General features: G+C 35.4%; 2 protein-coding genes across 2 annotated transcripts in view; one reads left to right on the top strand and one right to left on the bottom strand.

The window, feature by feature from the left end:
• LOC585288 (coronin-7) overlaps positions 1-19,479 on the bottom strand; it is a 39,034-nt gene extending 19,555 nt beyond the window's left edge. Inside the window, exons 1-15 of the mRNA XM_030980760.1 lie at positions 19,351-19,479; positions 17,724-17,821; positions 16,683-16,779; positions 14,953-15,104; positions 13,809-13,995; positions 11,232-11,356; positions 8,258-8,344; positions 7,829-7,911; positions 6,771-6,825; positions 6,004-6,061; positions 5,304-5,449; positions 4,399-4,494; positions 3,175-3,309; positions 1,837-2,064; positions 615-761 (exon numbers count right to left, since the gene is read on the bottom strand). Coding sequence (XP_030836620.1) covers positions 615-761; positions 1,837-2,064; positions 3,175-3,309; positions 4,399-4,494; positions 5,304-5,449; positions 6,004-6,061; positions 6,771-6,825; positions 7,829-7,911; positions 8,258-8,344; positions 11,232-11,356; positions 13,809-13,995; positions 14,953-15,104; positions 16,683-16,779; positions 17,724-17,783 — 1,656 coding nt within the window. The 5' untranslated portion in view covers positions 17,784-17,821; positions 19,351-19,479. The remainder of the gene's footprint in view (positions 1-614; positions 762-1,836; positions 2,065-3,174; positions 3,310-4,398; positions 4,495-5,303; positions 5,450-6,003; positions 6,062-6,770; positions 6,826-7,828; positions 7,912-8,257; positions 8,345-11,231; positions 11,357-13,808; positions 13,996-14,952; positions 15,105-16,682; positions 16,780-17,723; positions 17,822-19,350) is intronic.
• Positions 19,480-19,655: 176 nt separating this feature from the next.
• On the top strand, positions 19,656-24,344 carry LOC588044 (COMM domain-containing protein 5). The gene is made up of 7 exons (XM_787745.5): positions 19,656-19,852; positions 20,468-20,631; positions 21,108-21,136; positions 21,653-21,703; positions 22,347-22,442; positions 23,080-23,155; positions 24,035-24,344. The coding sequence occupies exons 1-7, from the start codon at positions 19,708-19,710 to the stop codon at positions 24,134-24,136; spliced, it is 663 nt and encodes a 220-aa protein (XP_792838.1). The 5' UTR covers positions 19,656-19,707; the 3' UTR covers positions 24,137-24,344.
• The last annotated feature ends 1,196 nt before the right edge of the window (positions 24,345-25,540 follow it).

Raw genomic sequence — 25,540 nt, 5'->3', positions numbered from 1 at the left:
ATAACAAGTAAGAAACAGAAATGTAGAATGTCAGGAAACAGAATGAAAAGTTTGACATAGAAAAAAAATTATCCATAGATATTCTTATTACAAAGTTGACATTGAAGAATTATAAAACAGGGTAAATATGTCAACCCTTTTGTAATTGCACGTCTCAAAGCCTTAAATATTCTGCCTAAGATACAGCTCTAATAGCACGAGATACAAAATATTGATCTTATACACAATCAAGAGGCCTATTCCTTGGTTGGCTACCGGTATAAATCGTAACAATGGCAAGTCATGACTTCTTTCCATTCATTAATAGCAAGCCTTTTAAACCAGAGTCCAATCACAAAAAAAAAAAAATCTGGTTCTAATGCCCCAGTAAAGTTCTACTTATGAGACAACAGAATAGATTTTGCATTGACTTTGTACACATTCACCTAGTGTAAAAAGTGAAATTCTATCTATCTTTCTGACCTGCACAAGCCAGGTTTTTAAGACAAGTTCAAATTTGACTCAAAATCTATATATTCTTGTCTCGCATGCTGAAATTGGGTGAGAGAAAATGAATCCAGACTCCAAGCTTCACGGTCGGCCTGGTTTATGAGAATGAAACTAAGACTACTTACATCGATGATGGTAATGAGACCTCCGCTGCCAGCAAGAGGGACAGCCGCCCACTTCTTGTTGGCATGGAAACCATCACTTTCTCCAAACACGTTGATGCTGGCATTCCGGATGTTGAAGATGTGATCTTTCCTCTGCCCAAGGGTTCCCTACAACAACAGATTTCACAGTTTAAGTTTAATTTTAGATCTCCACCCATGCGTAAATGAATAACTGGACCCCGTCTTACAAAGAGTTGCGATTGACCCATATCAATCGTAAGTTCTCCTATCAATCGCAAGTTTTCAGTCTCCAAGTTGCGATTGATATGAACTCTTTGTATAAAGACGGGGCCCTGATATGCTCAAGTGCCAGTTATATTTGGCAGCTATGCTGTAACGGGTTTATAATGTCTAAGCCCCATGAGCGTCACAGCATAATGGATATGAGTGTTATATCAGAAACAAATGTTGTTATCGTCTATTAATTTTAGGTAACACTAAAACTAAGACTTTGCTAAAACTACCAAAAATTGGATGGAAATTACCCCCCCCCCCCCCAAAAAAAAAAAAAATGAAAAATGAAAAATGAAAAAATTAAATAGAAACATATATACCAAACTTTACGATTTTTCAGGCATGTATCAACTACATATAACCATATGCATGCGTGTTTACTGATTTTACTAAATTTTGCAACATGCTTGTTTCAACAATATTTACACAAATTTTAAATGTCTTAGATGCTAATGTGACACATTTTTAATCATTCTGTTCTAGCACGAGCAGCATTATGATTAGTCAAACCTGCATATTGAGGCCAACCAAGGAAAATAGAGCAGAAATAAAATAATGGAATAATAAGTCTGGGTTTACACAAGGCATTTAATACAGAATACCGTCCCTAAGAGGTTTGCAGATACCAAAGAAGCTCCTGTAGACACCCTTCTATACAGGTTCTACTTTGCACTACCTATTCTTCATGAGGGAGACAAAATTCAATGGCCACTATACACAGGGAGCTTTTATAGAGAGGTGACCACTATGACAGGTTTGGCTTTTCTGCACACTGGAGTGGAGTTGGGGGGGGGGGGGATTGGAGCATCAGAGCAAACTCTGTCCACGAATAATAGATGGAAGCCAAGCTTGTCAAGTTTACAGCACAAAAGCTTCAAATTGCAAATCTCATTGCAATTCTTTGCTTGATATTCATATCTCTAAAACTGATGACAATGCGCCTGCTCACCTGTAAATGCTTAAACTTTGATGTCTTTGCCATGGTGAATTTCTTCTTGGGTGATGCGTTCTCAGTTCTTGAGACTGAAGCAGCGCTGGAAGCTTTCGCTGTAGAGGAGGATGCTGGAGCTGATGATGATGATGATGATGACGATGCAGTTGCCATGGCAGCTGATGTGCTGGAAGAGGCGGGTGGGGCCGGTGTAGCTGATGATGGCGACTCATCGGGTTTGGCATCCTAGGGAGAGCAGAGTGATAGGGCCACAGATAATGAGATATCAGACTTAATCTGGTTTTCTACTGTAAAGCCAGTCACCATTCACAATGACTTCTACAGATATAAGAGTCTAAAGTTGCACATTTAATCATACCTGCTAACCTCTCACAGCAAAAATTAGGAATTTCTCGAGGCAAAATTAGCAATACAGTTTATTTGGTATACTGTTCACACATAATGTTTCAGAAAAAGAGAGAGAAACCTAGGGTTAGAAACAGTAGCCTAAAGACCTCAAAATAGGAATAATTCCTCCAAAATAGGATTGGTTACAAATAATACACAGCAGTGAGGGCATTAGTAAGAATTACCAACACAAGGTACCTTTGGACTGTTTTGAAGGTACCGAGTGTGGGTAATTTTACTAATGGCCGAACAAAATGCTGTGTATTATTTATTTTATAAGATTATGTTTTATTTGTTATATAAAATGATGTTTTATAACATGAATTTACTAATGACCGGTCATTAGAATTGGATAATGACCGGTCATTATTCACATTATGCGTTAGGCAAAATAAATGCCTGGTCACGTGTACCCTTTCAACCAATTATTTGATTGGGATCCAGGTCATCATCTTATAACAGGTTATACCTGACTTTGAGCCCCAAAATATTGGAGTTCATGATCATTAAAGTTGTATGTCGATTGGAATTTACCAAGTTCAATATGACCAGTTGAAAAAACAAATCAATATAACAAAGAAATGGTATCCATTAAAAGATAACCCTCTGAACCCATATGAATGTGCTTCTATAATTTTCTACAAAATCATTTCAAAGCTTCATAATGAAGAAATAAACAAATGATCAGATCAAGAAGTGAAAAGAGGGAGGGGAGACAGAGGGTGGAGAGAGAGAGAGAAGAAGGAGGAAGGGAGACTGACAGAGGCTGGGAGAAAAAAAAGAGGGAAGGAGGGGTGAGAATGTGAGATGGAGAGGGAAGGAGGGTCGATAGAGTGAGGGGAAGAGAGAGAGAGAGAGGGGGGGGGGGGCGGAGAGAGAGTTGGATACAGAAGGATAAACCATATAGGACACAATGTAATTTCATCTTATTTCTCATATTATTCTCACCTCTGTTTGTATTGATGGAGCATCTCCTCCTGCTTGTGTCTGATTGGACGAAGCAGACCCAGGTGCATCCTGATTGGCTGGTTTCTTGGGCTTCATATTCTTCCTCTTGGCTGGATCAAGACTAAATTTGGCAACCTTTGATTAAAAAGTCAAAGAATAAAACAACAACCTTACAATTAAGATCATAAATGCCCAGTAAAGCAATAGTAAGTTAAGACAATGATCCCAATGGTCTGCACAGTAGCAGTTGGGTAGCCAAGTCAATCTTGGTTCCAATGTACCAACAACAACAAAATGTTGGCAAGTCAGTTGCAACATCGGCCAACAAATTAAACAATGTTGGTCCAACATGGGCTCAACGTAGTACTACTATCTAATTATATTTCATATTGATAATTGAATACACATTGATGTTTCTGAGCCAATATCCTGATCAAATATTGGCTGAAATCTAAATTGTGGTACACATTAACAAAAAATCCCCCCTTATTCTTGTTGCTATCAATGTCACTGCTCGTGTGTGTTTACAACATGTGAACAACCCTTCTAAGGCGAGGCGTCAAAAATAAATATACCAGCCAGCGGCAGCTAACTGCACTTGTGCGTCCTGGCTGCATTTTTAAAATTAGCTCAGCCGGCTACCGCTGGCGGTAGGAAATGGCATTCAAAAGCATGCGCCGACTGCCGCCTTTCGAATGGAAACCGAGCCTCAGATCCCGGCCTGGCGCAAGCCGGCTGGGCTAATAAGTGAAAAATAATTGCCCCAGCCAGGCTTCGGCCGTAATTGCAGCCTCGATGCGCCAATATGTGAGGCGGCAGCCTGCTGGTATCGAAATTTTTGACGCCTCGCCTAAGAGGTCTTAACCCTGCATTCTCTACCTATTAATCCAGATCAAATGTTGGCTAAAGTCTGGTTATGCTATATACTTTTTTTCTTTCTTATTTACTATCAATGTCACTGTTCCATGCTGAATGCAACAATGTTCATTTAGTAAAACTCTGGTACACGCATACTCAAATTCCCAAATGAGAACCCATGCTTATGTGTGTGTGTGTGTGACATTGGGTTTTTACAGATGTGTATCAAACAGATATGATTATTTACGCCTGGGGTCCGACATTTAATGTCACCATCCAAAAGACATGACTCAGGTTTGAACCAGGGTCTGCCTGGACTAGTTTGTAGGTGAAGACAGAGAGCTGATCATACTAAAAGAGTCTTACTTGTGCATTCTCTCCGGCAAGCCACTGGGTCGATGACAACGCTGGCTCATCTCCTGCTGTCTCTGGGAACAACTCTGGGTAAAAGTTCAGATGACTCTGTCAAGAAAAACAGGCAAAGTTTGAAATTAGGAGAATTATTCAGAAAGATTCAGTGAAGAGGAAGCACATAAATGGGATTGTACGACTCATATTTAGGCAACAATTGCTCTGTACCCTAAATATTAACCCCTTGGATACTAAATTTTCTCATTCCCATACACGTAACACAGGGACCACCTGGTTCCCGTAGACAATGGATTAAACCTAACTTTAACCCAAGACCTATTAAAAAACCCAATCACAACCAAAAGCACTAAACGTATATCTCTCACGGAATACAAACTAGTACAAACTAGTTGCTGCAGTAAACAACAAATCACCCAAATTAAGACTGAGAGTAGCAAACTTCTGATTAGACTGTTGTTGTTGATTCATATACTAGACCAACTGCCACTTGATTCATATACTAGACCAACTGCCACTTGATTAGCTAACTAAGCAACTAGACTAACTAACTAGACTAACTAAATAGACCAACTAACTAAACTAACTAAATAGACTAACTAACTAAACTAACTAAATAGACTAAATAAATAGACTAACTAACTAAATTGACTAACTAACTAAACTAACTAAATAGACTAAATAAATAGACTAACTAACTAGACTAACTAAATAGACTAACTCCCTTAAACTAATTCACCTCTGGGCCCTGTTTCATAACTTGTTATCAATAACAAGTTACAATAACTTTTATAAGCTACTGAAATAGTGGCATTTGATTGGCCGAGAGCAGATTTTTCATAGAAATGTAGCAGTTGCTACTGATAACAGTTTGATGAAACGGGGCCCTGGATCGTACTCACTGTTCGAGGCACTTCTACTTTGAGAGGAATGATGCCTTGTTTGGTGAGCTGCAGAAGTCTACCGACCTCACACGACATCACATCTAAGACTTTCTTGGGAACGAGACATATTCCCTTCTGCTGCTGATCACTGCTGTATGTGGTACCTATGGACAAAACATGGGATATTGTTTATCTTATTGGGAAGGAGACATGTTCCCTTTTTCTCCTGACCAATGATGTACTAGTATGTAAAACCCATTGATAAATGAATGAATCATCCATAATTCTCTTTAAAATTGGGATAGAAAGGTATTCTAGGAACGAGACATGTTTCCTTCTGTTACTTTATGCGGTACCTTATAATAGGAATCAAATCATTCACACATCTGTTTCCTACTGAGATACAAGGTATTCTCGGAATGAGACTTACTCCCTTTTGCTGCTTTATGTGATACCCTATAATCAGCATTTAATCATTCACATATTTCTTTTATACTGGGATATAACATTTATCGTAAGAACAAGACATTTTCTCTCTTGCTGTTGATTTCTGCTATATGTGGTACCAAAGAATACAACATAAACCTTTCATATTTCTTGTTCATATCAGATTATAAGAAGGATGGATTTCAACAAACCATCAACCCCACCCCCAATAAAGAAAGAAAGAAACAAACAAATTTTTAAAAAGATGAAATAGAAGAAAAACGATTCTTACAATCAGAGATTCTGGCTCCTCCATCCAAAACTTCAAAAATTCCTATCCTCTGATCACCCTGCACAAAACAAATAAATAAATAAAGATAAAGAAATACTGTTACCTTACAAAAAAAAGACTTCAATGCAGAGACCTAAGACTGTTATAAGTAAATAAACAATTGATCATCGTTATGTGTGTTACAATCCCTCATATGATACCTAACTCAGACATTTTTCTGTTATCTTTTATAATCATGGATCATGGATGATTATATTTCAACAAAATATTGGTAAATGTAATCAAGGCTCCGTTGTTGTAAAGAGTTTTGATCCAAATTGAAACCCTCAAATCAATGGCAAAGTAATTATTGTCCGCAAAAGTATTTTACAACTAGCTAAGGCTAATTTACATATGCAGCAGTAAACTTTTTTTGAGTACTAAATTAATGGCAAGTGAGGATGAAAAGTAATAGCGTGTAACTATATGATGGTCCTACATGTATGTAGTCACTCAAATGTATGTTTTAAGATATAAAAAGTTTCAGCTCTGTATGCTTAACAAAACCTTCAGTAAACAGCGATGTTTTACCGTAGTATATGTAAACAAGCCTTTAGGAGATGCTATTAAAATCAAATCAATGTCTAATTGGGATTAATTAAAATCAGCAACTAAACATCAGTTATCTAGAAGGGCTCATGAATGAAACATGTACATATCATGAGTCTATTGGAAACATAACATGCCTAAATTGGATGATAATACATGATTGCTTGAGGTATTCCTACCTTTCCACACAGGAAGACAAGTTGAGTGTCAGGATCATACAATGGCATCATCGTTCTGTGAAAATAGTAATAACACCAATATGTTACATGCAAATTATATAATGGTGGAAGAAGTGTCCTTGGTAACCTATTAAAGGGAACGTTTAACAATGTAAAATCTGAGATACACGGCCCTACATGTTATCAGTGTCTGTGATATGGTGTAATATTGAAGCCCTAAAAAAATTGCGCTTCAAAATGATCAAGAAGTGCCTCAAAAAAGTAAAAATCTTGGAGTGACCGGTTTTACCATACTCGTTTTCCCCAATAGACTGTAGTGTTATGAAAACCATTTGGCAAACGGTTTTCAAAATTTGTAATTCCAATCATAAATATCTTGAAATCAGACAGGCGATCGGCTTGTAAAATTCATGGGGTTCCTGACTGACCTAAAGGTTTATAATTATCATTGCAGCATGAGCTAAATCCAGAATTTTGTTTCAGAATCTGAGACAAAGTAACCGGATCCCTTTAAAAGCCTTGATTGCCAAATTTTATTGGATAGGACACAGAACCCTAGGTCCTCTGATTGCTTCTTCATATTTTTTGCATCTTAGCATTTAAGGTAAAATAACAGTACAAATAAAATGTGAAGTATAAGAATACATGTCAGCCTAAAAAATACCAGTGTTTGTGGGCTGCAAGCATATGAAGCTACGCTTGGGTTGTAGCCCTTCTGTGTCATCACCTCTTCTCAATGCATGATTATGTTCATTATAATATAAACTTGATATACTGTCTAAACATTGATATTTTGTATGATGATACATTAATCAACAACTCTTTCACTTAGTTCACCTAGGTCCATAAATAATGATATAAACATGACAAGAAGAACTTTATGATAGATGCTTATTAATTTCCTACAAAAGTTACACAAAAGGTACATTGAGAAGATCAGAGAGGTGTGGAGAGGGGGGGGGGGGTGAGAGGTGTGTAGTAGGGGGTGGGAGAGGGGGTTGAGAGGGGGTGAGGAAGGGGGTGGGAGAGGGGGTTGAGAGGTGAGGCATGAATCTTACCCAGTTGCTGTTCCCATGTCCGCAGAGCAACACGCTGTTCCAAATTTACGCGTATCGTAAACCTTCACTTGCCTCGCTCTCCGCTGATTGAAGAAAACAAATTAACAAGTATTGATATATCATCCACAGTTTACAATACAATTATTGAATTCACATCTAAATGATAGCATTCCCAAGATTAACTTTCTGTTACATTTTCTTATATCTTCAGAACAGTTTTACAAAGGCTAGGAAAAAAGCCAACAGATGTAAATTTCCTTCAAACAAGGAACAGAAAATGTTCATATTTAACTACAGCATGGCAATGATTACCAGACTCGAGAGTAATGATCTTTTTTTTTCATTATGATTACAGCATATTTCAAATATTTTACCTATTGCTTTAAAAAAAATTCATGTAATCTACATTATTCTGAGGGGCACACTTACACTGTTGAAGCCAGTCGAGAGAATGTGGTCCCTATCCCCAAGCCAGCATACACGGGAATCACGAATGTCGTCGTGTCCTTGTGTTTCCTAAAGAGTGAAAGAACAGATACAGGAAATATAAACCAAATGTAAATGATCGTAGAAATCATTAAGAAGACAATAAATAACGGTACGAAAATCTATGGTACTACTTTGGAGTGATAATTTGAGTGCTCTCTAAACTAAATAGCATTTATTAGTATTGTCTAGCTGTAGCAATTAAAGGTAGTAAGGTACAATTGTGTATTTAGCTTAACTCCACATTTGTGCATGTACTTCATTAAGAGTAATACTGATCTCTGCAGGGCTGTAGATACACCTGAACCTCTTCATATTAACAGATGCGATTGATTCTAATCGGTCAAAGCTAGAAATCAATCACAACTCTGTACCAAAGAGACATAATTTTACAAGTTGCGATTAATTAGAGGATTCACAGTAAATTCATATGACAAGTCCCTGGTGTACTGCACAGGTCTCACTTCAAATTGATCATTATGAGTCTCTTTATACAAACCAATAGAAGATTTAAAACTGTAAAATGCTTCTCTCACTGACAGACTGAGGACAGATTGAGGACTTTATTTTCTGTTTAGAGACAGGACATTTATTCTGTGGAAACAAATTCAAGGTATCATCATTCTGGCTCTCAGCAATCAATTAAATAATAAATGATTGATGACATCCTGCAGCACATGGAGGTGAATTATTTGAGCAAAAGTGAAACCAAAACTGTCAGAAAAGGGGCAAAGATGTTCAACTATCAGAGAAGTCCTCTATCTTTATTCCAGCTTCTCTCTCTCTCTCTCTCTCTCTCTCTCTCCCTTCTTCACTCTCTCTCTCTCCCTCCTTCACTCTTTCCCTCTCTCTCTCCCTCACCCACTCTCTCTCTCTATCTCTGTCTATATTTCTTTATTTTCTCTTTCTCTCTCTCTCTCCCTCACCCACTCTCTCTCTCTATCTCTGTCTATATTTCTTTATTTTCTCTTTCCCTCTCTCTCTCCCTCACCCACTCTCTCTCTCTATCTCTGTCTATATTTCTTTATTTTCTCTTTCTCTCTCTCTCTCCCTCACCCACTCTCTCTCTCTATCTCTGTCTATATTTCTTTATTTTCTCTTTCCCTCTCTCTCTCCCTCACCCACTCTCTCTCTCTATCTCTGTCTATATTTCTTTATTTTCTCTTTCCCTCTCTCTCTCCCTCACCCACTCTCTCTCTCTATCTCTGTCTATATTTCTTTATTTTCTCTTTCCCTCTCTCTCTCCCTCACCCACTCTCTCTCTCTATCTCTGTCTATATTTCTTTATTTTCTCTTTCTCTCTCTCTCCCTCACCCACTCTCTCTCTCTCTATCTCTGTCTATATTTCTTTATTTTCTCTTTCTCTCTCTCTCTCCCTCACCCACTCTCTCTCTCTATCTCTGTCTATATTTCTTTATTTTCTCTTTCTCTCTCTCTCTCCCTCACCCACTCTCTCTCTCTATCTCTGTCTATATTTCTTTATTTTCTCTTTCTCTCTCTCTCTTTCCCTCACCCACTCTCTCTCTATCTCTGTCTATATTTCTTTATTTTCTCTTTCTCTCTCTCTTTCCCTCACCCACTCTCTCTCTCTATCTCTGTCTATATTTCTTTATTTTCTCTTTCTCTCTCTCTCTCTCCCTCACCCACTCTCTCTCTCTCTATCTCTGTCTATATTTCTTTATTTTCTCTTTCTCTCTCTCTCTCCCTCACCCACTCTCTCTCTCTCTATCTCTGTCTATATTTCTTTATTTTCTCTTTCTCTCTCTCTCTCCCTCACCCACTCTCTCTCTCTCTATCTCTGTCTATATTTCTTTATTTTCTCTTTCTCTCTCTCTCTCCCTCACCCACTCTCTCTCTCTCTCTATCTCTGTCTATATTCTTTATTTTCTCTTTCTCTCTCTCTCTCTCTCTCCCCCCACTCTCTCTCTCTCTATCTCTGTCTATATTTCTTTATTTTCTCTTTCTCTCTCTCTTTCCCTCACCCACTCTCTCTCTCTATCTCTGTCTATATTTCTTTATTTTCTCTTTCTCTCTCTCTCTCCCTCACCCACTCTCTCTCTCTATCTCTGTCTATATTTCTTTATTTTCTCTTTCTCTCTCTTTCCCTCACCCACTCTCTCTCTCTATCTCTGTCTATATTTCTTTATTTTCTCTTTCTCTCTCTCTCTCCCTCACCCACTCTCTCTCTCTATCTCTGTCTATATTTCTTTATTTTCTCTTTCTCTCTCTCTCTCCCTCACCCACTCTCTCTCTCTCTATCTCTGTCTATATTTCTTTATTTTCTCTTTCTCTCTCTCTTTCCCTCACCCACTCTCTCTCTCTATCTCTGTCTATATTTCTTTATTTTCTCTTTCTCTCTCTCTCTCCCTCACCCACTCTCTCTCTCTCTATCTCTGTCTATATTTCTTTATTTTCTCTTTCTCTCTCTCTCTCCCTCACCCACTCTCTCTCTCTCTATCTCTGTCTATATTTCTTTATTTTCTCTTTCTCTCTCTCTTTCCCTCACCCACTCTCTCTCTCTATCTCTGTCTATATTTCTTTATTTTCTCTTTCTCTCTCTCTCTCCCTCACCCACTCTCTCTCTCTATCTCTGTCTATATTTCTTTATTTTCTCTTTCTCTCTCTCTTTCCCTCACCCACTCTCTCTCTCTATCTCTGTCTATATTTCTTTATTTTCTCTTTCTCTCTCTCTCTCCCTCACCCACTCTCTCTCTCTATCTCTGTCTATATTTCTTTATTTTCTCTTTCTCTCTCTCTTTCCCTCACCCACTCTCTCTCTCTATCTCTGTCTATATTTCTTTATTTTCTCTTTCTCTCTCTCTCTCCCTCACCCACTCTCTATCTTAGATAATTTTTTAAGGACTGCGCCGAAGTGGATGACTGACTTGGGTTGAGAAAAGATGAAGTGTAGACTTACCGAGGTGACACTATTAGCTCTCGGATCCACTATCCTAATCTTCTTATCTTTGGAGGTGGTTGCCAGGAGGGTTCCATCAAGCTTCCAACTGATGCCTTGGAGCTGGTCCTCAGCTACTTCAACAGCTGTTAACAACAACAAAATAATTAATCATTACATGATAAAATGGGATATACTTACATGTACTTCTCAAAAAGAAACAATTAATATATTTATATAATATAATGTATATAGCTATATAGTTATATAGTCATATAGTTATATAGATATATGTTGAACATATTATTGTTGATTGCTTTCTTTTTACCCTGCCCCCCCCCCAAAAAAGAAAACAAAATGATGAAGTGAATCAAGTCAAATCTCAACTCTCAAGTTATATTAATCACAATTTACAACGATATTTTGAAACAGCATATTCTAGCTGGCATGCTCTTTAATGATTGACACAAGATTACATATATTTGTTTTGATTTGATATCTTATTTCTGCCATTACTCCAATGACTGACTCAAACACATGTTCAAGTATATCTCTATGACATGCATGCAATACAACGTAATCAACAGAAAAGGGGCCCTACCTTTATTACAAACAGGTGTTGTTTATGACATCAATAAGTCATCACCATAAGCTCCTTTAAGGGATAATTTTAGCAACATTTCACATAGATTCAATATGTTTCGGTAAAAAATAGACAAAAGTATTCCACCCCCCCCCCCCCCCCCCCAAAAAAAAAAATAAATAAATAAATAAATAAATAAATAAAAATAAATAAATAAAATAATAATAATAAAAAATAAAAATAAATAAATAAATAAATAAAATTGAGTTGCAATCCGTACAGGAAATGTCAATTAGGAAAAAAACAATAAAATAAAGTACTCCTGGTATTGACTATAATCATAACACTGAGATATTAATTACCAACATGTGTGTTAAGTATGATGGGCTATTCAGGTCATGCATATAGGGTGAGTCATACACTATTTATGGAACAGACTGTTGGCTGGAGTACAACAAAGGGCTCTGAATCATTTCAATCAAATTCCAGTTCTATGAGGCACACTTCCACGTCTGAAGTATACGATGGTGAAGTTCAGTAATGTGTGTGAAATGTGTTTCGTAAAAGAAAGGGGCTAGGGGTCTAGTGTGGTACATATTATTAGGTATGCTAGGTTTTGGGCCACACGTTAATTAACCACACATTAATGGCATGGAAAAGACTACAATAGAACAATTAAGCTGCATGTTGTAGGCTATCACATTCATATTTTGTTTACATGATCTCTTGCATGTATGTGACTCAGTCTAGAGGGGCTAGTTAGCTAATGAATCTTTAGAAGAATTACCCAAAGTGCTAATTTGATGATGACAATGATAATTATCATTGTTGGTCTTATAAGTATTTGTTTATTAATATTATTATTATTATTGATATTATTATTATTAATATTATAAATATCATTATCAATATATTCATATTGTTATTATCATCATTATCATCATCATTATTGTTATGTATAAGTATCTCAACTCACTCTTTACATACATGTTCATGGACATTAAACAGAACACTTTAGGTTCATTATAGTTTGTCGACAATGATGTATAATACCGTAAGTCTAATATATAATATATGATATAATGTAAAAGTCTTATACCAGATGGGTTACAAACAGTTTCCTTCTTCCTAGCTTCATTTCCCTTATTTTTTATTCAATGCACTTTAAAATCTTTTGTTCATTTGCTAATAACTCTGCCTTAACAGGCTTGACATGTATAAATATGAACATTAATCATTCTTTTCCAGTTCCCAACATCATTCCGATGCGATTACTTTAAATCACATCCATGGTCATACACACAGATTAAAATGTTTTTGTTCATTAAAGGGATCTGGTAACTTTGTCTTAGATCCTTCAAAAAAAATCCTTGATTTAGCTCATGCTGCAATGATAATTATAAACCTTTATGTTAGTCAGGAACCCCATGACTTTTACAAGCCGATTGCCTGTCTGATTATCAAGATATTTATGATTGAAAATCGAAATCAAATTTTGCGTTTGCCAAACGGTTTTCATAACACTACAGTCTATTGGAGAAAACGAGTATGGTAAAACCGGTCACTCAAAGGTTTTTACTTTTTTAAAGCACTTCATGATCATTTTGAAGCCCAATTTGTTTAGGGCTTCGATATTACACCATATCACGGGCACTGATAAATTAACATGTAGGGCTATGCATCTCAGATTTGTAAAACTGGAAACATTGTTAAACGATACCTTTAAGGGGCTAATTAGCTAATGAATCTTTAGAAGAATTACCCAAAGTGCTAATTTGATGATGATACTGGTGATTATTATTATTATTATTATTATTGTTCATGTGGTTAGTGTTGTTGTTCTTGTTCTCAACAGGCTTGACAATATCCCTATATCCCAATATCATTCCAATGCAATTGCTTTGAACACCTCCCTGCTTTGAATCACTTCCATGGTCATACCATGCAGATTAACAATTTTTTGTTCATTAAAATGAAAAACAGAAGAATTGAAAGAGTTTGATCTCATTTCCTACCTAATGCTTCCTCTTCCTGAGTCAAATCATAGATTTTCACTGTGGTATAAACTGAAGCAGTCAAGAGATCCTTGGCTGTGGGGTGGAACAGCACATTCTCTACTCTCCGCTCTCCACCTTGGAATGAACACACAGGGCCTGTTAAACCATCTGCAAACCCTCCCTCTGGAAGATCCCATATTTTGATCTGTATACATTCAAACAAGGAAACAAGGTATTAATAATAAATTTAATTCATATATGAAATATAGCACATTGTACATATGGACAAAGGTTCCAAAGGGTCCATATAATGTTCTTCCCCGATATGTAATAACAAATGATTTCCTTGTAGAAATAGGAACTAACTAGTAAGAAATATTGTTGTGTAGGTAAACTGTATGTTTAGATTGTACTGCTCCATCCATGTATAGTTGCTCTAATTTTGTACGTTGCTCGCCCACTGCTTGGTTTCCTTTTCAAAACATCTGCATGCAATTATATTAAACTCTCTAAACGTACTGCACACAATGTGTTTCCTCGATAAGCCCCAGATTTAGTATTGGTTCCAAAACTTATGGGACTTCTGGGACATTAATCTATTTTGTATCAATGTATCATCTGTCCGAGTATTCAGAGAAATTGTCAGAGGTGAACAAATGGTCTCTTTGGATATTAACTCTCAAAAGCTTTTAGAATATGCAGGTTCCAACAATAAAAGGAGTATAAAGGCATAAACCAATCATAAATATTTCATGAAAGTCAAGTATTCATAATTACATATCATCACTTTGATTTTCACCATTTATAAAATTATTTCTATTGAAGTAATGTAATATTACCGAGGCTGCAACCTTATTTCCTTGTTAAAGTGCTAAAAGATTCAAGAAATTTGTTTCTATTGGGTATCTATTCACATGTGTCTTATTTGGGTTGAGAGTGGCAAAGATAAATTAATGTCTTATCAAAGTTCATAAATGCCATTGTAGAGATTTGAAAACTAACACCACTAGATTGACAATAAAAGTAACGTCAATATATTGAGTGGAATGGATGTACAATATCTATTTTAAGGAATGGTACTGCTGACAAACCAAATTAAATGATAACATTTTAGAATTTAACAAGGATGTACACAAAAAGGGTAATTCAGAAATAGTCTTACCGTTTTATCTTGTGAGCATGTTGCCAGAAGATAATCGTTGAAAGGAGAGAAGTCTAAATCTGTGACGAGGGATGAATGCGCATGATGCAAGTACAAGTTCTGCGACTGACGACCAACAGAATTCACATCTAACAGTCCTATACAACCTCCACCTAAAGAGATAGGAATTTTTACAATAAGTACAAAAATGAAAAACAATAGAATTTCTGATAATTGCAGCAAATTCTGTGTATTTCAGCATTATGTTTTTCTTTTGCGTCCTTTCACTCTTACTGTTCCCTACATCTCTGTCTGCATGTCTGTCAAAACATCTACCCCCCCCCCTCTCTCTCTCTCTCTCTCTCAGTTTGTCTGCCCACCTTTCTTCCTCTCTTTTTCTTTCTCTTTCTCTCTTGACATCTTGCCTCTTGCTTTACTGGCAAAGTGACTTACACAAAGCAAACACACAAATATTCACATCTGCTTCTTCAACATTAGGATTAGGTAGGATGCGACCGTCATTGTTGGTCAAACAGTTTTTGAGCGTCAAGTAGCGCCTGGCTGGAATGCTCCCCAGGGAGTGGAGAATGTGCACACATTTTGTGCAGGCAAGTACTGAATCCAATGAGCGGGGTAATAATATACTGTAAAGCGCTTAGAGACATTTGTATTAAGCGCTATATAAAAGCTAAATATTATGATTATTATTATAGTCTTTAGGTACACATAATAAATTTGATAAAACGAATAAAAGAAAAAAAATAGAGTAACATTGTCATATCTTTATTACTCTAGTTTAAAGAGAATTTCATGTGCAATTTTGTCTTTAACATGTCAATATTTTCATAAATGTCATATGCACACATTTTCCATACTAAGATTCACACATTTTCTATCACTGTCTACCAGTGCTTTCATATACCTAGTACACATGTTACATGTACATGTATGAAGTTTCCTGTTAAGTTTGTCCCAGGGTATAAACACAGTGCAAAACATTATTGTAAATGATACATTAATTTCTCTTTACAATTAATTTCAGTTTCACAAGTTCTCACAGCTCGCACAGACAAGGAGCACAGTGTGCAAGCATGTACGGATCCTATTACAAACTTGATCCGAAACCGCGAAGTGAAAGTGAAAACTAATGCCTAAAGAAATATGATAGAAGCTTTTTTTTTTATTGTGAACTTTTCCCCCTGCTTTGAATCACTCAGATTAAATTACATTCACAGGCATTATACATGAACATGTGAAAGTTACACTCGAACTAAAAGGCATGTTCCTATATAAGAAAACTAGAGATAGCACACAATAACAGTGTGCAATGTATGTGTATATGGTACTGAATGTGAATGTTGCTCACTTTTTTTTTTTTTAAGAAGAGTTTTGATACAAATTTGGTACTCTTGATTGTCTTTTTTTTTTAAGGGTGGGTAGAGCATACTTTAGTGTTTTGATCTAAAATATAAAACAATCTGTCCTGAACAAATAAAATTCTTGTAACTGAACTCTATCAAATCATGTTCAAAATATCATCACAAAACTTTGGGATCATCATTTCTTTCACTATTACTGTACACACGTGATGTTAAAGCAAGTAAATGTTTTGTTTGAAATAAATTCTTGTAATAACAATTGTTGGACTGTTGAATGAATATTCAGCACACAAAGTGCCATGTCTGAATGAGAATCCAATGCCCTTTTGGCACAAAAAAAACAACAATCAAGTTTGAGTTTGTTAGACGTACTTGGAGGATCGGCGTTGTACACCATGTATGCCCCACTGGCTTTGATGTGATTCCCGCATGATGAGGGGGATCCTGTTCGAACATCGGTTATCCAGGTCTGATAACGGAGAGAGAGGGAAAGAGAGAGAAAGAGGGGGAGGGGAGGTGATGGAGAGAGAGAGAGAGAGAGAGAGTGAGAGAGAGGGGGGAGAGAGAGGGGGAGAGAGGGGGAGAGAGAGGGGGAGAGAGGGAAAGAGAGGGAGAGAGGGAGAGATAGGGAAAGACATAGGAATGGAAAGATGGAAATAAGATGGAGGGAGGGAGGGAGGGAGAAAGGAGAAAGAGAGAGAGAAAGATAGAGAGAGAGAGAGATAGATATGTATGTATATATATATATATACAGAGAGAGAGATAGAGGAATAGAAAGATGAAAGTACATGGAGAGAAGGGGGCAGAGAAGGGGGCAGAAAGATGAGAGAGGCATTTAGAAAGTAACAAAGACAAACAGAAGGGGTAGAGGTACAGAAAATGACAGAGATACAAAGAAAGTGAGAGAGACAGAAGAGAGGTGAGAGAGAGAGAGAGAGAGAGAGAGGGAGAGAAATAGTAAGGTGAGACAGACAGGATAGAAGAGATACAGAAAGAGAGGAAAATGGCAGGAAGCAAAAAGGCAGAGAAGACAAAATGAGCAAAATCAATGGATTTTATGCAATTCAATAATTTGATTTTTTTTTTTAAATCTAGGTACAAATTAATGTAAAGGAATACATAGCATGTTTTTAGAAAACAAATGAAGCCTAATTATTCAAATCATTTGTGCAATAACTGCAATTGACAAGCATTTTGAAAAAGACGACTACATGTAAATAAGAATGGAAAAAGTATAAGATGTTATCTTCACAATCAGTACAACTTTCAAGTCCCTTATTATGTCTACAATTCTCATTTATCATGAAATGTAACTCATCTGGAAAGTTATTACAGATATTTGTCTAACAATGAATCTTTATTTACAAGAAATCTTTGAAGACAAATTATGAATACATGCATGGAAATTCTTACCTCTCTCTTTGGATTTACACAGAATGCATTCTTGAACTTTGAAACCTTGAACCTATTCATCCTGGTATTAGAGCTAAGTTATCAAGCCGGTATCAAATCTGAAACAGAATATATACAAGAAGATATACGGATCTTATAACGTGCTATTTAGATCAATATGTAATCTTAAATAATTCAGTCCATCTACAATATATCCACTGGCATATTCAGATTGAGACATCCATCCTTCATCTTTCCCCTACCCCTCTTGAAACCCCAGCAAACGACTCCAATTGCCGCCGCCCCCCTTCCTTATGAGGTAATTTTTTTTATTCTTTTTATTTCAAATTAATTGTCAGAAATATTCAATGTGACCCCTTACCCCAAAAATCATAGATCTGCTCCTACATCTATCAATCATGTAAATATCTGTATTTCTTTGAAGGGTCAGTCAGGTAAATTTCATGATCTTAAAATGAAAAGTACTTGGAGTATTTTTCTTGACCTAGCAAATAATTTAAAGATTACTAACACCTAAACAAGAAAGGTCTGAAATGGACTTTGAATAAGGCATCATAACATTTACACATTTTTATGAAAGAAAGTTACACTTGAACTCTCACTAATAAGAAAGTCATTGATTTCTAATATCATGAAAAGGAAATATCTAGACAAATTGGCCACTTGGTCATGAGTTTAGGATGTCATTTCCTCACTATTCATCAATTTCTTTGTTTAACTTTACATTCATAATATAGTTTTCCTATTCTTCCAACAATCAACAATCTCCTTTCCTCATTCCTGAATACCTCATAATATAAATTTTCTAATATTTTTGTTGAGAAATTTGAGATCTCCATACCTTTACCAAAGTCATATTGATATGTTTTTGAATGCATGCATACAAAAAGAGTTTATTTTGTCCAAAATGCACTTTGTATTTAAAGAGTTGCACTTTGTATTTAAAGAGTTTAACATAAAACCTAAATGTATATCATAACAAGTATACAAGATCATAAAAATAGTCTCCATCTGATCTGGTACTAGACTTGTGATATAAATTACGTGACAAAGTATTTTACACATTAAAACTAATTCAATTTCCTTTAAAAAAATATTAAAAGTACAGGGTCAGGGTTCAGTATTTAAACTGAAAACAATTTAAAATAAAACATGATTAAACTAAAGAATAATGTAAAAGTTTTTTAAACATGAAGAATGAAAATATAGTCTAGACTAGATCTAGACTATTGTCAAAATATGGTCTAGAGTCTATATCTATAATTTATAAATATAATACAAGATGGGCCATTATACGGAATACATTCTGACCTATTTAATTACAATTTTAACAAGCCAACCCCACTCGTACTCGCACCCCGCCCACTGGCCACTGTCATGGGCCTGACCGTGAGTCCGTGACCGACTGTCAGAATACTGTGTACATGGCTACTCTCCGCCAGAGCAGAGCCGAGGGGCGGTGTCCGCATAAAACAACTCGGATATCGCACTAGCCCAAAATCTTTCCGGATGGTATATAACGTCTTGAAAAGCCATCATGAACAGCATACATCTATCTAACGTATAAAACACTTAGGGTATCTCACTAACACACAGTATTTAAGTGCAAAAATGAAAACAAACTTACCTAGTATCAACGAAATATAGACGTTTCAGACCCCGGAAAATTAATTCTGACTGGCTAGCAGAGAATCCGGAAATGGGTGATTAGCACTGGAACAATGTTTGTGTGTGTGTTCTATCGCTGATTCTAGATCAGTCTGACTCAAGGAGCTTAGATTTTAATGTTGTGATAAAACCACAATAATATTTTTTTTTCTTCAAAATTTTGAAATATCGGCTTTTAAAAAATCCTTAAAAGTGAAAAGTGGTTTGGGGGCTTCGGTGGCACATCCCCGTCAAAACCCCGTTAGTGATTAAGGACCCGAAAACTGATACGGACTCCAGATACAAGACTACGCGATCACCTGATAAATGCATCGAAATGGCCCTCCCTTCTGTTGGAAATCCTGGAGGTTTTGCGGGTGATAGAACCCTTTTTGTTGGTGCAAAGGTACCACAGGAGATCAAATCTATGCTGAAACTACTAAAGAGTACAGATAAATCAACGTTTAGAGAGCTTCTGAAAGGTAATCGTCGACCAACTTGTTTATCAGCCCCACTTGTGCAATTTTGTGTTTGTCATTCCCTGCCCCTGGCCTTTTGACTTTTCTAGAATCTAGTCCTTTTTGTTAAACCGAGCCCTGCACACATCAGAGATCTATATATTCCATTCTTGAATGTGGTATGAAATAGACAATTAATTATTGTGGATGTGTATTTCTGATTTTTTCCTCCTTTTCTTTCATAATTTTATTTTGTGCATTCCGTTCTCAAATCCCAAATGGGCAATAAGACTAGCACGTGCCCCGCCCCCTTCGAACAAATCACCATGGCTGAGCCCGTTTAAGGAACCTTGTTATACTATGAGAACCTGATCCTGTCGCAGACTACTTTGTGCCATCAAAAAGAGACTCTGTGTCCTCATGCAATGTGCTAAAAAGTACAAATCCTATCATTAGCTAACCAATTTTTAACCAAAAATAAATAAATAAAAAAGAAGAAAGAGTCAACCTATTAAAAAGCTAAAGCAAGCGTGTCCAACATATCAGAGGGTAAAAGGGCCGACTTGTTCCTTGAGCATTGGATTCAAGTTGTACTTGTGAGTTATTGTCACAGAACTTTTGTTTTGTTTCCTTTGGCAGCGTCAGTGTCTTCGTTTGAAGGTGCCATCATCGATGAAGATTTTATTCCAAACTTATCTAATGAGTGTGGCCAGTCAAGTGATGCGCTATCGATTGTTTACTCTGGGATCTTGACGCTCCTACGTGCAGCATACAGACTTCCGCAGACATCATTAAAACAAGAGGTATGGGGCTTGTTTTTATATAATTATTGGTGGAATATATTTTGATATTTAAACAATTCTAGTAAAGTGAAATGCTTTGTTGCAGGCAGAAGTTAAAACAACTATTTAGTGTAGCTGATGCTGAAGGAAGTTGTTCACTTAATTGATAACACACTTTGAACATAGGTGTACAGGCAAGGGGAGGGGGCTGATAGTCTTTTGCCTAAATGTAAACTCTTCAGTTTTTGCTTGCGTGCAAACATTTTGACACTTGGTGAAGAGAACAGACATTTTGTATTTGGGTACCATATGCATATAGGTTTCTTCTTGATTTCTCCCTTTATCTCTTTGCTTTGTCTTTCTTTCTTTCTCTGTTTGTCTTTCTTGCAATTTGAAAACTGAAAGTTGATTGATTTAGAGGAAATAAGGATGATAATTTTTGTTTAAATGTAATAGGATTAAAGATTTCTCACCTTTATTTCTGTTATCTATGATAGCTCTTCAAAGCTGACCTATCAGAACTCAAGTAAGTGTTTACAGATGACATTACCAGTAGATCTTATTTGTTATGCAAACCTTGAGGTTTCCTGAAGATATTCGTTAACATTGTTTATCATTAAAAAGAAACCTTCCCATGTAAAGGCTTATTAAGAGCTTATAGGAAGCATGAGTAGCCACTATTTAACAACAATGACTAGTATTCCTAAGTTATGTCTCAATAATTAGTTAGGAAAAGTTCCCAATACATTGTCTTACATGAGCGGGGATCCTTAAGCATTGCTAATGTTGTTTTTTTTCCATCCTTTTTATAATTTATTCATAAAATGCATGATTTTTGACACTTTTGTGGATGAGACTTTGTGTTTTGTTTATCTGGCAATGAAATTAATATATTCAAATTACCACTGCCTTTATCATAATCCAAGATTCTGTGAAATTTCACATATTCAACAATTCTTATTTTGATAAGTGAATACGTAGATAAAGAGTAATAGAAAATTAAATCTGTTTAATAATCTATTGTGTATTGTTTTTTCTTCAGAATTCCACCAGAATATGCTACTGACTTTGCAAGTGCTGTGTATGGACCAAAGTAAGTCTTTTGATTTGATTTTTGATTTTATATCTGCATTTTTCCAAATATAATATAACTGAATAAAAAAGAAATATAAAAATGTAAGGTATAATCCAACATATACAAACAATAATTTCTTCATGTTAAATTTTTTTTTTTTTTTTTTTTTTTTTACATATGTACATATAATAACGAAACTTAATATTTCTGTAACATATTATCATAAATTTAAAGTATTATCCAAACTTAAACTATCTGTTGAAAAAGTGCAGGAAATCGCAATCATAAGTGATGCTTGACTAGGATGGCGGCCTAAAATTTTTTTTTTTAAAGTTCTTTTCTACTCTTCAGATCAGTAGTATAAAGTGTATTATCTGTCATCGCTCCAAAAAAGTAAAACATTTTTGAAATTTGGATCAAAAATGCTTGTTCAATTTTCGTAAGGTTTAATAACTCCTGAATACTCATCATGTATCTAGTCAATGCATTAGGCCCTATGGTTAGGGTTAGCATTAGCATTAACTTGCGTGGTAAAGTATCCAGCAGTTGATCCATTGTGTTATCTCTATCCTTCCTAGTTCTACTGCCGTTTGTAACGACTCAATTATCTTATCTGTGTTTTGACCAATAACACAAATCTGTATATATGATTGTTTGACAGGAGAGCAGCCATTAATGATGCGTTAGAGAAGGGCAGAGTAAGATTCCCCAAGCTTGATAACTTCAGATGGAGGGTAGATGTTGCTATATCAACAAGGTAAATATTTTGCCTTTTCTTGTATAAAATGAAATAAAAAATCTATTATACAATAAATATTACCACTTACCACTATTAGCACAGTTATTCTTTTAATTGCTAGTGGCAAATTCTAAATTTCCTAGATGGAATCAGAATTAAGAAGATAATACCATGGGAGATGTAGAAATTTCGATTGTAGATGATAAGATAGCATTCTGGGTTATTGAAGAAATAGTATTTGTAATTCTAATTTTCAAATAGTACATAAATACATTCATTTGTTGTCGTACATACCTTAACAATTATTGATGTCCATAATATATAGACAAGAGTTTTGCCAAGAAAAGGATGTCAAAGTGAAAATTTAAAATTAAAAAGAATAATTAAAAAAATAAATAAATAAAAAGTACCAAGAAACAAATGCAGTAGATGGAAAAGATGAAAGGAAAGAGAGAAGATGAACAGGGTAAAAAAAAAAAAACAGAAATGGAGAAAGAGTACAAAATATTACAGAAAGTATGTGATAAACCTGGATTTCTTGACATGCCTTCCTGCCTAATTTGAAACAGATTATTTTAACATTTTTGCTGCCAGAATAGAAAATAGAGTCAACAAATGTCATCATCATACTATGTTTGCCGCCCTCTCTTGACAGTGCACTGAGTAGGTCATTAGAACCCACCATCATGGCAGAGATGACCCTGAGCGATGGAAAAGTACACTCATTTGAGGTGAGAACTTATTGTATACTGGGATCCAAAGGGCATTAATTCTTATTCTTATTATTATTTCTTTATTGCAACCAAAAGTTGGGTTGGATTTCAAATACAAATACAAACAGATAGATAACAATGGTAGAAATTAAGTACACAGTCAAAGACACTATCAAGTCTGCATGATAAATAAATATATGAATAATATAATAATATATAATTGAGCAGTTTATAATGAAATTAAAAACAATAATGAATTTTTTAAAAAGGAAAAAGGGTTAAAAACATTACACAGATTCAGAATCAAGTTGTGAGTGATGTATCGTACCGTACCAGTATATCATATTGCTCCTAATAGACATTGTCTAATGAACATAATACTTGAAAATCGATCAGGATTAATCTGAAATTTTTGACACCATAAAGAATAATAATTCACATTATCTAACTGTTGTATGAGAGATATTGTAGTTAGGTATTAGTTAAGACATAGGTATTAATCAATGCTTATTTACATCTGGGACTGCTATGCTGCATCTTCATTCAGAAGAATCTTGGGCTTGGATTTGAATTGGAGGGGATTTCATAAATAAAGACCCATCTTTATCACATGGAACTATTTTCCTGTCTCTGCCATATATCAATTTAATTATCACAAAGGTAGGGCAGTGTTTGTATAATGATATTTGTCTGTAGTTATCTGGAGTAACAATTTTAATGCTTTTTCAGGAAAGATGATATGTATTAATGTGTATAGAATGATTATTGTGATGAGGAATTTAATATCATATGTTAATTTAAACACATTAGATACCTCTTCAGACATGTACATTTTTTTAATGAAAGATATATATATATAAATTTCTTTTATACAAAATTATCTTTTGTGTCTTACAGATTCCAGTTTCAAAGTTCCATGAGCTCAGATACAATGTAGCATCATTGATGAAGGAGATGGAAGATCTTGAAAAGAAGAATATCTTAAAGATTCAGGACTGAAATGAAAAATATATATATTGCAAAGAGACAATTTTATATATTTCCTCATGTCATGATCATGTAGAGCAATTATTACAGAAGGTCAACGGTTCTCCGAACAAGGTCACCATTGTACAGAGTCATCTGTAATGATCAGCCATGATGCTCTGAGAGTGTGTCTCAAAAGGAGAGTCGTGTCAACTGACTGACTTCAAAGGTCGCTGCTTGAAAAAAAATTGTTTAAAGAGAAGGTTGAGTTCTGGGAAGAGGTGAAAAATAATTTGTGAGCGTTATCATTCTTATTATGCAAGTATGGAAGAACATCAGATAAGACATGTTCCCTGAAAAGCATGGCTCTTCAAATGCCTTTATATTCTAAATATGTCATGTAACATCGTAAAAATCCAGGGTAGGATTTTTTTACGCCACGTGTTCGTGTAGTCCCATATACATCTTTCTGTGTACAGTGTTTGTAACTTTACCAAGACTTGGCCAAATTTCTTATCATTTTGATGATTCCAGAACCTTGCAATACACACAAATTCTTATATGCTAGATATGATCAACCTTTTCTGGTCGATTCCACACCGTTTCTTTCACAATGCAATTGCATGACCAGAACTCAACTTCATCTTTAAATGCAACTCAAATAATTCAGCCCAAATAGGTGATCAATTTGAATATCAAAGGTGTATTTAATTTTTTGAGTTTCATGCAAACACAACTTTTTTTTATTTTAGTTGCCTTAAGCTTGATGCTCTTATCTATCAGTGGTGAAACTGATATAGGTTAACAAAGCGGTATTTTTGTACCATAAATTAATTGATTAAGGAAAGAGGCAAAAAGTATCACTTTCTAGCCTGGAGGCTACAAGTCTTCAGGCATTTTGACAGCGTTGAACTAGACTTCATACGCGTACATTCCATTCTCTTTTTCTTTACTATTCAAATTAGTTTTAAAAATATTACAAGACCCGATATACATGTACAATACACGTATCTGAAACAAGCTAGTTCTATTAAGAATATCATTTGTGAATGTTTAACTCTGGCAGTTTTAAAGTAATACTTACAAAAACAAACTAACATTATCAAATATATTGGTACTAGCTTATTAATATTATAACTTATATTGTATGCTTAAAAAAGAAAAGTAAAAATAATGATCATAATGATAATGATGATAAAAATAATGATAATAGTAATATTGATCATATAATGATTTTTTTTTTAATACTTTGTTAAGCAGAATAGATTGCCAAGTGGTGTTATTTACTCCAGACAGGTCGAGCTAAAGTGAAAGATAATAATTTTAAAATTAGTGATGTCAAAATTGGGTATTTTTCACAGGAGGTTTATTTTAGTTTCCCAACAGTCTGGTACTTGATACATAATGTATTATCATTTTATTCATTTGCAGATTAGG

The sequence above is a fragment of the Strongylocentrotus purpuratus genome, unplaced genomic scaffold (genome assembly GCF_000002235.5).
Source record: "Strongylocentrotus purpuratus isolate Spur 01 unplaced genomic scaffold, Spur_5.0 spur5_scaffold_11, whole genome shotgun sequence".
In the NCBI taxonomy this organism is placed as follows: domain Eukaryota; kingdom Metazoa; phylum Echinodermata; class Echinoidea; order Camarodonta; family Strongylocentrotidae; genus Strongylocentrotus; species Strongylocentrotus purpuratus.
This window is presented reverse-complemented; position numbering and strand designations above follow the sequence as displayed.

Coding starts and splice junctions, on each gene's coding strand:
- LOC588044 (XM_787745.5), top strand. CDS start 19,708: ATGGCCCTCCCTTCTGTTGGAAATCCTGGAGGTTTTGCGGGTGATAGA. Junction 21,137..21,652: donor GCTGACCTATCAGAACTCAA/GTAAGTGTTTAC, acceptor TTTTTTCTTCAG/AATTCCACCAGAATATGCTA. Junction 21,704..22,346: donor AGTGCTGTGTATGGACCAAA/GTAAGTCTTTTG, acceptor ATTGTTTGACAG/GAGAGCAGCCATTAATGATG.